The sequence below is a fragment of the Serinus canaria genome, chromosome 17 (genome assembly GCF_022539315.1).
Source record: "Serinus canaria isolate serCan28SL12 chromosome 17, serCan2020, whole genome shotgun sequence".
NCBI lineage: Eukaryota > Metazoa > Chordata > Aves > Passeriformes > Fringillidae > Serinus > Serinus canaria.
The window spans coordinates 9723212-9735432 of record NC_066330.1 but is presented as its reverse complement, the minus strand read 5'-3'; the positions used below and the strand labels follow the sequence as shown (position 1 = coordinate 9735432).

The following is a 12221-nucleotide window of genomic DNA, read 5'->3' as shown; positions in this document are numbered from 1 at the left end:
TGAGCTGGAAACTGATAAATGTTGTGCAGAGAACAGGGGCTGGTTCACTTTATTAGAAAAAGAATCCAGGCATTAGAGGATCAAAAGCTGCCCATGCCTGGACAGTGTCACACAGTTGCAAAAAAGCCCTAAACTATGCTAGCAGAATGCTTTTTGGAGTGAAGGAATTCTCATATTCTCCTTGATGCTGGAAAAGCTTCAGCACCAGCCTTTGGCAGCACATCTGAAGGCAGAGACAGACCAAAGGAAGAGAGTCTGGAGGACAAGGAGGCAGCTGAGTGCTGGTTAGAAATACTGACCTATAAAGACAAAAAGCCCATAGAAGGTTAAGGGAAGACATGGTAGCTATTTTCAGATGTATGTAGTTGTCTTTTTCTGGAAAGGGCAGATGCTGCTCACCATACTGGAACAGAGCAACTGGGACTGAACTGAAATGGCAGCAGTTGCAGTGAGAAAAAGCTCATTCTACTCTCCAGAAAGACTAAAAGATTGTTACTTGTTTTTATAACCTCTTCTAAAATGATCAGTGGAGTTTTGCTTAGTGCTGAGCAGAGGGATGGACCAAATGAATTCTCTCTGTCCTATTTCCTTGGCTGTTATTCTAGGAGAGTGATTTATACACAGGGTTTATGATGTTGTTTTCCCCATTCAAGCAGAAGTAATAAAGTAATGAAGGGATAGCAGGTGCAATAGCTCTGAAATAATTGACTGGGTAGCAAGAGCTGGCTGGTGATTCAGCAGTGGTGGAGGACTTCCCTCTGCAAAGCAGAAAAACACAGGGCAGGAGGCAGCTCTGCCTCTATCAGCTCCATGCTCCTGCACTGCCTGCTGAGGGTGAGTTGGCATGAGTCTCACTTGGTGAGCAATGATCAGAGAGAGGTGCTGGTCCCCAAGTCAGGTGAAATCCTGTCTTAGTTCGAGGGAGAACTGGATTTTTTTGGTGTGCCTCTTGGCAACTTCTGCAGAGCCTGAATGGTGTGTGTGTGTGTGTGTGCACAGAATATCCTGAGCTGGAGAGACCCACCAGGATCATCAAATCCAACTCCTGGCCCTGCCCAGACCACCCACCAACCCCACCCTGGGCATCCCTGGCAGCGCTGTCCAAAGGCTCCTGGAGCTCTGGCAGCCTCGGGGCCGTGCCCATTCCCTGGGGAGCCTGGGCAGTGCCAGCACCCTCTGGGGGAAGAACCTTGCCCTGAGCTCCAGCCTGAGCTGCCCTGGCCCAGCCCTAGCCATTCCCTCAGATCCTGTCCCTGTCATAAGGAGCAAAGATTGGAGCTGCCCCCTCATAAGGAGGCTCCAGACAGTTCCTATGAGGGCTGAAAACCCCTTTATTTTAGAAATCAGTGGGAGGACTCCATCCTGCAGACTCTTTCCCAGCCATGCTGTGTTTGTAGGTGATCCAGGAAGGGTTCCAACTCTGGAATGCATTGTAAGAAAACATTACCTGGTGCGTAAGAAAATTGTAGGACGTGGGTGGTGCTTGCCAGTGAGAACTGTGGGAAATGAGGGAAATCGTGCTCTGTTAGTCCAGGCAGTCATTCCAGTTCCTTGAGCTGAGATGTACAATCTGGAGAAGTGGAATGGCTGATCCTTGGGGGACATCTATGTTGACTGCCTTCTGTTTTGTCTCCTGGAGAGCTGCTTTGGTCCTGGGAGAGGCAGGAGCTGATCTGCTGGGATCTTCCAAGTGACCCACCATAGCTCGGGTTATCTGAGGGCTGAAACAGACAGGTGAATGTGGGGAGCCTGACCTCAGTTATAAATAACAACCAAAACCCAGATTATGTGCCCAGAAACAACAGATGCTGATTTCTAGATCCTGCTCAGTCTGCAGAAGTCAAGCTTACATAGTGTGGCTTCTCAGGAAAGCATCTCAACCTTGACTCACTCTGAATATGGCATCCTAGACATTCCCAATGGAAAGTGCTCCATGGTGCCAAACTCAATGCTTTTGTGCAGCCTGGTGCCCCCAGCTCTCCAGCACAGCCCTCAGGGTTCTCTGCCAGCCAGGGCATTTGCTCCCTGACAGCCTGTGCTCATTTCTGGTGCCATTCGAAGCTCTCCAGCCTTACAGGAGTGGAGAGGAATTGATTCTTTCTATTTTCATCCCTGCCTTCAGTTCTGGAAAGTAGGACAGGGAACCAGCTCACGATTCCTGGCACCACAAAGCAGCATTGAGGCAGCAGCGAGAGCACAAAAATCTGTGAGCAGATCACAGAGATGTTCCAGCACTGCTGCAGAGCTGGGATCATATTTCCTAGATTAGCTTTGACTCTTTTGAGCTGAGTTAGTTTTTAGAATTCTAACTTGGAATTTAGACCTGCTGGTTGCTGAGAATCTGCTTGGGAGCTGTGGGGGCTGAACTGTGAGACAACCTTTGGCGTGCTGGAAATGCATGCTGAGAAACAGAAAGAGTTTTTCTGCATCTTTTAATTCTCTGAGTCTGCCCTTGGGCTTTAAATATATTCAGAACCTGTCATCCATCTCCAAGTGGAGTTCTGCTATCTTCATAGGAGTATTTGAGGCAGAGCCTCTCTGAAGTGGCTGGAGCTTTCCCCAGGGTTATCTGCCTTACCAAGTGAGCTCTGAAATGTGCCCTCTTTTCCAAGTGCTGCCCACAAGAACTGGGCAGGTTGTGTGTCATGGCTTAGGCTAGATGTGGCACCGGGGAGTAGGTCAGGAGAGGCTGTGCTTCTGGATTTTTCTGTATTTGTTGTCCTGGTCCATTCCAGTAAGTGTTCCTTGATTGTAAGAGGAGTGGATGTGAAAAGGAGAGAAGGAATTCAGTGGGAACACCATGGTCACTGAGCGAGGCTGGCAGGAGGGGGTATTTAATCAGCACTGGTGCCAGAATGACTTTTTTCTTCAAGACACAATTGATCCCAAGCATTAGAAGCTCAAACAGCCCCAGGATTGCAGCTTCAGTTCCTCTGTGGGCTTCAGCAGCACTTGAAAAGGTGCCAGGAATTGTTGTGAGGGAGCGTTGAGGATTTGCTTTGTCACAGGCTGATCAAACGTCAGAGTTTCAGTCAGAGACCCCTTGCTAAGCTCCCTGAGTCCAGGACAAACCAGTGTTTATCTGATCTGGGGCCATGTGAAACTTCAATAACACCCTGGTTTTATTCAAGCTGAGGATCTAATTTACCTCTACTCCTCCCTTGTCCCTTAAAAAAGGCCCTTAAGAAAGCTGATCAAGGATAATCTCAGCTCCTGGAAAGAGCTTCCCAGAAGCTGTTCTGTGGATTTGTGTAGGTAAAAATGGCTGTTTGCACTATTTGACTGCAATTGTTCTTATTTGTAGAGCAGCAAACCCTTGGCAGGCCTATTTTTCATAGCAGCTCATCCATAGAGTCTCTGTGTGGCACAAAACCCTTTTACAGGTTTTTTACCCTTTTTAACTAAATCACACCTGGATGTGAAGCTCTGCAGTACCCTGCTGTGGAAGCACTAATGGATTCCTATTTAACATATTTAATTTCTCTCTGGTGACCTGTGTCAGGGGAGGTTTAGATTAAAATGAGGAAAAGGTTCTTCCCCCAGAGGGTGCTGGCACTGCCCAGGCTCCCCAGGGAATGGGCACGGCCCCGAGGCTGCCAGAGCTCCAGGAGCCTTTGGACAGCGCTGCCAGGGATGCCAGGGTGGGGTTGGTGGGTCGTCTGGGCAGGGCCAGGAGTTGGATTTGATGATCCTGGTGGGTCTCTCCAGCTCAGGATATTCTCAGAGTATTCTGTGATTGCAGTTTGGGGGTGCCTGTTAGGTGACTGAAGTTTCAAAAGCTGAACTAGGAAGCATCTTATTGTTAGACTTGAAAGGCACTGGAGAGTCCACAGCTCCCCTCCAAGGCTCCTGTTCCCTGCAGCATCCGGGTCTGTTGGGTCTGGATGGTGGTGTAGGATCCAAAGAGGAAAACCCCATTCAGTTTGTAGGGCTGCACACATCCCTTGGCTGTGCAGGGCTGACACAGCCATGGCAGGTTCATTCCTTCAGCCAAGGCTGCTGTCCTGGCCCAGGCACCTGCAGGAGACAATGAGAGGAACCTGCCAGGGCTGGGGAGGCTTCCTGAGCCTGGCCCTTGGCTTCTGTGCACAGGAGCTTTGATTTAAAATCCCAGACAGTGAAAGCTGAACCCTGGGGCCGGGTAGGGCTGAGGTGATGAATAGTTTGGGGTTTGTATGTTTTCTTCTTACATACAGTTTTGTGTATTTCTTCTGTTGTAACTAAAAGGGATTTGTAAAACACAGGACCCTTCATCAGTTATTTGTGGCTGTGAATTTGGATATTGGTGTTGATTTTGTGAAATTTCCTCCTGATTTAGAATCCCAGAATGTTTGGGTTGGAGGGGACCTTAAAGCCCATCCAGTGCCACCTCTGCCATGGCAGGGACACCTCCCACTGTCCCAGCCAGCTCCAGTCCTGTCCAGCCTGGCCTTGGGCACTGCCAGGGATTCAGGGGCAGCCACAGATGCTCTGGGCACACTGTGCCAGGGCCTGCCCACCCTGCCAGGGAAAGATTTCCCACTATCCCATCCAGCCCTGCCCTCTGGCAGCCATTCCCTGTGTCCTGGCCCTCCAGGCCCTTATAAATAGTATTTCTCCACCTTTCTTGTAGGCCCCCTTCTTGTATAGTTTTCTCTAAATCAAGAGTTACCTATGATGGAGGAAGCTTTGTTTGGATTAGTTGTTGTCTATCAGCAGATAATTCAATTTACCAGGCCATCCCATAGTATTCACATCCCATAGTATTCACAGATTGAAATAAATGTCCACAGGAAAATATTTTCCAACTGCATTCTCATGAAAATCACTTCCAAAAGAGCTTTTTGTAAATGAACTCTTGAGTTTCACAGTTGAATAGGAACAAAAGCTTTAACCAGAACACAGACTTGGAGGATTAGCAGGGGTAGTTTGAAATATTTAAAGGGATTACAGGAAATACAGCACTGCAAAGTGACTGTAACCTCTTGGTGTGGGAATTCCAGTGGCTATGGAGCAAGTGGTGCTCTGATAACACCTCAGCCCCAGGATGGATGGAGCACTCAGCTCTGTGCTCCACCAGCAAGAGCAGAGCTGAGATCCTGCCTGGCCACATCCTGCTTTTGAAACAGGAATTAATCATCCTAAAGAAAGGAAATGCAGCCCCTTGGGATGTGGTGTTGGGCCTTGCCCTGCCACAAATGCAGAGGCTGCAGGTCTGTGGAGTAATTGAACATTAATTAAGCACAGGGAAAATTAATGGTTTCCCAGAAGCTCCACTGTAGCAGGTGGAAGAACAGACTGTCACAGTAGACAAGAGATGTTTGGGGGAGCCTGAGTGGGTCTCACTGGGATGGAGTTGATCCAGAAACGGCCAGGAAGGTGAGATGTTTTTGGGTAGGTGAGGTGGTGCATGGTGAGCTGGGTGGGAGAGGTGGAATTGTGCTGGGCGAAGTGCTCTCCAACACCATTTGAGAAACAAACTCTTTCCTGTTTTGCCCTGCACAAAAATGTCTTGGGAGTTCATCTGAAAATGGGAGTGGGTGGCAGGAGGAGGAGAAATGGTCATTTTCCTTGGAAAGTGTCTCACCTGAACATCATCCTGCTCTGGGCCAGGGTGATGAGGTGAGAGCTGCAGTGGTGTCTGCGGGAGCTGGAGGAGTTTGGGGCTTTTGGAGAGTGGCACTGATGCACCTGGAGCCCCAAGGAGCTTTTGAAATGGAGATTTACTCAGTTTTTTAGACCTGTAGGGTCAGATTTTGTCCTTCCGGCCTGAAAACTCTTGCATAAGCTCAGGAGAGTGGGGTTTTCTGTGCTTTGGGGATATTTTTGATGGTGAACTCAGTCACCTCCCTGACCTGGGCAGACCCTATGGCTCCAGACTCAGTCCATGAGCCCCTGTAGTGCCTCTTTAGGTGCTCTGTGACCTTCCTGAGTCACCTCCCAGCCTGGGCAGGGAGCAGGGGGTGAGAAGCTGTGTTCCCTGGCAGTTTGGGGAGCTCTGAGCAGACCTGTCCTGGCAGCCAAATGTCCAATCCACAGCTCCGCTGCTCGTTACTGTGATTAACTGTGATTAACTGTGATTAACTGTGATTAACTGAGCTGGCTGCACTCATTGCTAATTCACTGCTGTTCCTAATCATGAGGAAGGATTCATTCCCCTTCCTCACTAACTAAACCGAGCTCAGCTCCATCCCCAGCACGAGGGGTCCAAAAGCTGCATTTGCTTTACTACAGGCAATTAACGATCCTCACCTCATTTAGGAACCTGCTGGTGGTGTTTGATCAGTCTGGGCTCTGACTCGCTGCCTTCTTGCAGATTTTTCTTCAAGCCTTAAATTGAAGCTGCCTGATCCTGTGCCAGCAGGAGGGGTGTTTGCAGGGCTGGGTTCTGAAGAGGCTGTAAAATCCAGGATGTGCCTTAGGGTGAGCACAGCAGACGCTTCCGACCAGGAAGGCTGTCTAGCCCTGGGTGATGGTGGAAATGAGATGATTCCACTTGTGCAGATGTCTGGGAAGTGTTCTGGGCTCTTCTGGCACTGTGGTTGAGAGAGGCTGCTGTTCCCATGGGGAAGGGGGCAGAAGGCTCTGGGAGAAACAGTGCCCAGGCTGTCCCTGGCTCAGGCGTGCAGGGCAGTGCTGGGGGCTGCACCCCCAGAGGAGGGAAACTCGCTGTGTTCTCCAGGTCACTCCAGTTCCTGGCCTACCCCTCTGCCAATTCCCAGAGCTTTCCTTGAATTGTTAAGGTTGGAAAAGTCCCCCAAGATCATCAAGTCCAGCCATTTCCCCAGTGCCACCTTGACCCCCTCTAACCATGTCCCCACATGCCACATCCACACTTCCAGGGACGGTGACTCCACCACTGTCCTGGGCAACCTGTGCCAGTGCTTGACCTCCCTTGCAGTGAAGGCTTTCCTAATTTCCAACTAAACTTTCCTGGCACAGCTTGAGGCTGTTCCCTCATGTCCTGTCACTTTTTACCTGGGAGAAGAGACTCAGCCTCACCTTGAATTTCCTACAAAGTGCAGCTGAACAGGAGGGATAAGGGGCTGCTGAGTCACAGCCCAGATTCTGCTCTGAGGTACCCACCCTATACCTGCCCTTTTCCTCCGTCTCCTCCAGACAATTACTTGGAGTAATTGTTTCCCTTCAATCTTTGTCGTCCTGCTCCTAGCCCAAGGGCTAATTCCTGCTTGTTCCCTGCCCAAGCCATCCCTGTCCTCTCCCAGATCCCTTGGCTTCCTTGTTGTCTCTTGGGCTGCATTGAGCTGTGCTGCTCCTTCCCGTGTCCTGCTGCTGCGTGGGAGTGAGAATAAAGGGGCTTGGAAACCTGAAGGATGAATTTTTCCTGCTGCTTTTCAGTTCTCCCCAGCTGCCCTGAATTTGGGGAGAGCTGCTCCTGCTGCCCTGCACACTGAAGGCTGCAGGTCGATCAGGTCAGGTCTGCTGTCGATGGAGGGATGTGATTTGTATTGACTTCTTCCTCAGAGGATGGATGAGTCCCTTTTAGAGGAAAACATTGCCTTTTTGTGAGAGGATATCTGGTGTATGTAATATAAAACTCTGTGGAAATTTCAGTTCTGAGCTCGGATCCCAAATTGATGTTCCTTGGACGTTGCCATGACTGCGACAGAGTGACTCATCCCGTTCTGGGGAGCAGCTTTGCTTGTTGTACAAAGTCACCAGGGAAATAATTTTCCCTATCTATACATACCAAGGCTGTAAGGTTTGCTCCAGCAAACAAGACAAATAATATTTCCCAGTAATAGGAGCGGCCAACTGGAAAATGGGACCAATAGGTTCTATTCTTAGTTCCATCATTAACCTTGGACATATTTTGTAACTTAGCTGGAGCTCTCCTTAGCTGCCTGTAAAGCAGAAAAAGTTATAAATACAGGAGATGGTTTTAGTAAGTAATTAAAATTCTGATGCTTAAGTGCTTCAGAAGTGTAAGATGTTCATGGCACCTCCCAAAACTGCTGAAGGAAAGTCCTGCTGTGCTGCTGCATGTTTAGGTGAAGCTTGTGAGCTGGGTATAGCAAATGTGCTCTGGGGACCGATTATTTCCTTTAGCAAGGGCCACCGGTGTCTATTTTTGTGAAGAATTTCCTGTTTCCCTGAATTCTCCCCATGGCTGGGTTAGTTTTCTGTAGCCTTTGGGGAGTCTCAGAGCCTTGGAGCTTGGTGGTGTTGAGTTGTGTGGTTGGGTGATCATCAGATTCTGTTGTATTGTGGACAAAGGGAAGCATTTTAGATCCTGCCTGAGATTCCAGGACAAGGCAGGAGGCTGGGAGCTTTCCTGCTGTCCTCCCCACATGGGTGGCAGTGGGCATGGGCACTGTGCCTGCTCCTGGGGCAAGGAAGAGGCACTGCCATGGGCTTTGTCCTGGTCACTGAGAAGATGTTGATGTAGCATCTTCACCAACTTGCAGTCATGGCTATGGGGCAGAACTGGCCCAGAGCAGCTGTGGCTGCCCCTGGATCCCTGGAAGTGTCCAAGGCCAGGCAGGACAGGGCTCGGAGCAGCCTGGGACAGTGGAAGGTGTCCCTTCTCCCTGCAGGGGTTGAAGTGGGTGGGCTGTAAGGGGTTTTTTTCACTCAAGCCATGCCGTGAAATCCCTGAAATAACCTTGGTAACTCTTTTTCTCTGCTCCACTGTAAGTCACCCTTGTGCTGGAAGCCTCTGTTAGCTCTTTCCCCTTTTCCCAATGAGGACTTAAAACACATCAGTGCTTTATACACAGCATTTCACAGTGCAGGGGAATTTGCTGCATTAGATTTTGTTTTTTAGGCAGGATGTATAAATGACTCAGGTGGGCATCCTGACTTGTCTTGATGTCTACCTGGCCCTTGATGTGAAAGCTGCATCCCAAAGTGACTGTTTCTGTGGGAACAGGGTGTGTTTATCCAGGATCCCAGGTAACAGGGCTGCTGCTTGTTTTGCCTGTTGACCTTGCAGAACTTTTGTTGTGGCAGTTGTTTTGGGGTTTTTTCATGTCCTCCTGAGCTATTTTGACCTAGAGTTATTTGTCTGGGAGAGGATATTTAATGATTGTTCTATTAATCCTTAATGCATTTAAATAACTCTTTTCCTTATTTGGTAAAATCTGTGTAGAGCATTCAGAATCAATGCTGCATTTTCCATGTCTGTCACTTCTTAATATTGCACGGATTAGTCTTTTCCTATCCCACTACTCAGGAATTATTGATTGGTCATGTTGGAGAGAGGCTTGTCAGTTTGGAGATACATTTGGCTATTGGAATATTAGTTTATATTTATGTGAGTCCTGCTGGAAAAACAGCTGGGAGCACATCTGTGTCTTCAAACATGAATTACCAGGCAAACATGGTTTGAGGGGGAAGACAATTTCTTAGGTAGTTTGTTTTGATTCTGTAGGTGTTTAGGGGGTGTATTTTTTCCCCTTTTTTTTCCCCAAATATTTTAAATTGGCTGCTGTAAACCATTCACCAGGACTGGGGAAGGGTCTTGGACCTTTTTGAGCCTTTAGCACCTACAGAAGGTGCAGCACCCACTGAGCAGTGGGAGCATTTAGAGGGGCAGGTGCACTGCAGAGAGAAATAAGGAGAGCTGGAAATGCAATTTGACATGTTTGCCCAATTAATCTTTTTTTTTTTCCCAAAGCAAGTTAAATCCTGCCTGTTCTGGGGTTGCTTTGTTTTCTTGTTTTTCCAAATTAAAGTAAAACAAGATAAGAGAAACCAGGACAAATGACCAATCACCACACATTACAGCCAGGAAAGAAGCTGCAGCTGCAAACCCTTGACTCTGTGTGGTTCAACTTGAGGGAACATCTTAAAAAAGTTTGGAAGTCTCCGTGTGGATGCTCTACTTTCAGTACATTCTGCCTGAATGTTTCTTTTTTTTTTCCCTTTCTCTTCCAGGTTGTGACCAGACTTATTCACTTGCTGGGCGAGAAGATCCTTGGCAGTCTGCAGCAGGGAGGTGAGACTCATTCCTGGACTATTCCCATTGATGCTGGGGCTTCCTTGGAGCCAGACTTGCATCCTTAAATTTGGAAACAGGCAGTGCATGCTTGGAAAGGAAATGCACTGCTAAGTTGCAGCCTGAAGAAGAGAAGGCTCCAGGGAGAACTTAGAGCCCCTTCCAGGGCTCCAAGTTCTTAAGGGGCCTGCTCTTAAGGCACTCCAGGAGAGCTGGAGAGGGACTGGGGACAAGGGATGGAGGGACAGGACACAGGGAATGGCTCCCACTGCCAGAGGGCAGGGCTGGATGGGAGATTGGGAATTAAGAATTGTTCCCTGGCAGGGTGGGCAGACCCTGGCACAGGGTGCCCAGAGCAGCTGGGGCTGCCCCTGGATCCCTGGCAGTGCCCCAGGCCAGGCTGGACAGGCTGGGAGCACCTGGGACAGTGGGAGGTGACCCTGCCCATGGCAGGGGTGGCACTGGATGGGCTTTAAGGTCCCTTCCAGCCCAAACCAGTCTGGGATTCTGTGGTCTGTTACAGCTGCAGGTGCACGTGGATGGTGATTTCATTGTATCTGTGTACACACGATGGTTTTGGCAGAGCATGGCTAACTGGGTGTGGGAATTAAATGATTTACAATTGAGATACAGAATTGTTGCCGCCTGTGTGCAGTGAAATTTCCCTGGAATTTTTTGCAAGAGCAATGTGAAGGGAGCATTGGAAATAGCAGCTGTAATGGGCTGGAGTCAGAGCACAGTGCTGAGCAGCAGCAGCACAGACTGATTTCAAATGCCTGGATTTGCAGTATTTTAATGAATTGTCTGGGAGGAAATGGCCTGCCATGGGTTGCTTCTGCAGCTTTGAGTTTGTGGCAGCACCAACACAAAGTCTCTTTACTGACTGAAGGGAGTAGGAGGGAATTCTCCCAATTTCCTTGAGCAGCATTTGAAAGCAAACAGATGCCCCTTAACTGCTGGGGGTGTTGTGGGGCTCTTTGATGCTGAGGATTGTTTGGGTTTTGTTTGGTTGGGGGGTTTTAATTCCTTCAGTTGCTGATTTTGCCAAATTCCAAGGAGACTGGAAATGAAGGTCACCCACTTTCCTGTTTCACAGCATCTGGGGAAGGGAATCTGCTCTTTCTTCACCTGCTCAGCTCTCTGGGCACAACCACTTGTGCACAAATGCCTGGTGATAATTGTACTTAAACTTCTGTGCCTGCTGAAATGCCTCTGTGGCCCAGGGCAGAGGCTGCACTGCTTGGGAAACAGGGCAAAATGGGGGAAACATAATGTGGGAGGAAAATTAGTGAGAGTAACAGGAGTTCAATCAGAGAATCACCATTGAAGTTCTGAGGAGGGAAGGGCCTGTGGAGATGAAGGGGTTGAGCTGTGATGTGGAACCTGTTTGAACCCACAGATAGCTTCTTGAAGATCACCAGAAGGTTGGGGAAAACTATTTAATGTTCTGTGCAGAGCTGTTTTAGAAGATTTGAAATGAATAGCTCAATTGCTGAATATATTTAAAAAAAAAAAAAAAAAAAGTTTATCTGATATTTCTTTGTGGCCTGCAGTGGTCTGTCACTCTGGCATTGAGCCTTTGAATGGGTTTGCACAGGGGATATCAAGTATTTCCACATGCTCAGCTCAAGAATTCATCTTGATGGTACATCTTAGGCCTTTGCTGGGTGAAACGAGATAAGCAGGATGTGAAATCCCAACTTAACTTCAAGATTTTTGTGTGTTCTCAGAGCTGAGTTGACAGGCATTAGAAGCAGAGTGAGATTTTCTGAGAAGGCTCAGCTGAAGAGAAAAAAGAGTATCAGAACAAGAACAGTTTGTAGAACATTGGCCTTGACCAGCTCTAAGCTGTCTGGGAAGATCTTGATCTTCCTCACATGCATTGCAGATTTCTCTCAAAATCTGCTTTTCCTCTGCCCTTATTCACCAAATTATATTAAAGATAGTAATAAGGTACTTTGCAGCTACTTCAGAGGTTCCATATTTTAACACTCCTAAGCCCATATCTGTAAAACTCTGCATCTTGCAGAGAAGGGAGAACAGGTAGAGGTGCACATTTTCTATAGGAGCTTTGTTGAAAACAGCTATTTCCTTCCTTGCTTAGGATACCATAAGAAAAGGATTGTTAAGTTTTGGAAAATTTTGGAATATTTTAATACTGACAACAGGTTTGGAGGTTTTGTTAGTTAAGCTAAGTCCTCTTGTGGAATCAGTTCCAAAGTTGTGGTAATGGGATTTTAAGTGCCTTTTTAGCTTTGTCTTCCTGGGTCATGTAGATCCA

General features: G+C 48.2%; 1 protein-coding gene across 2 annotated transcripts in view; it reads left to right on the top strand.

The window, feature by feature from the left end:
• PNPLA7 (patatin like phospholipase domain containing 7) overlaps positions 1-12221 on the top strand; it is a 132212-nt gene that overhangs the window by 59424 nt on the left and 60567 nt on the right. For both annotated transcript variants that reach the window (XM_050980884.1, XM_018917841.3), the window contains exon 21: positions 9880-9940. In XM_050980884.1, the coding sequence (XP_050836841.1) occupies positions 9880-9940 (61 nt within the window). The remainder of the gene's footprint in view (positions 1-9879; positions 9941-12221) is intronic.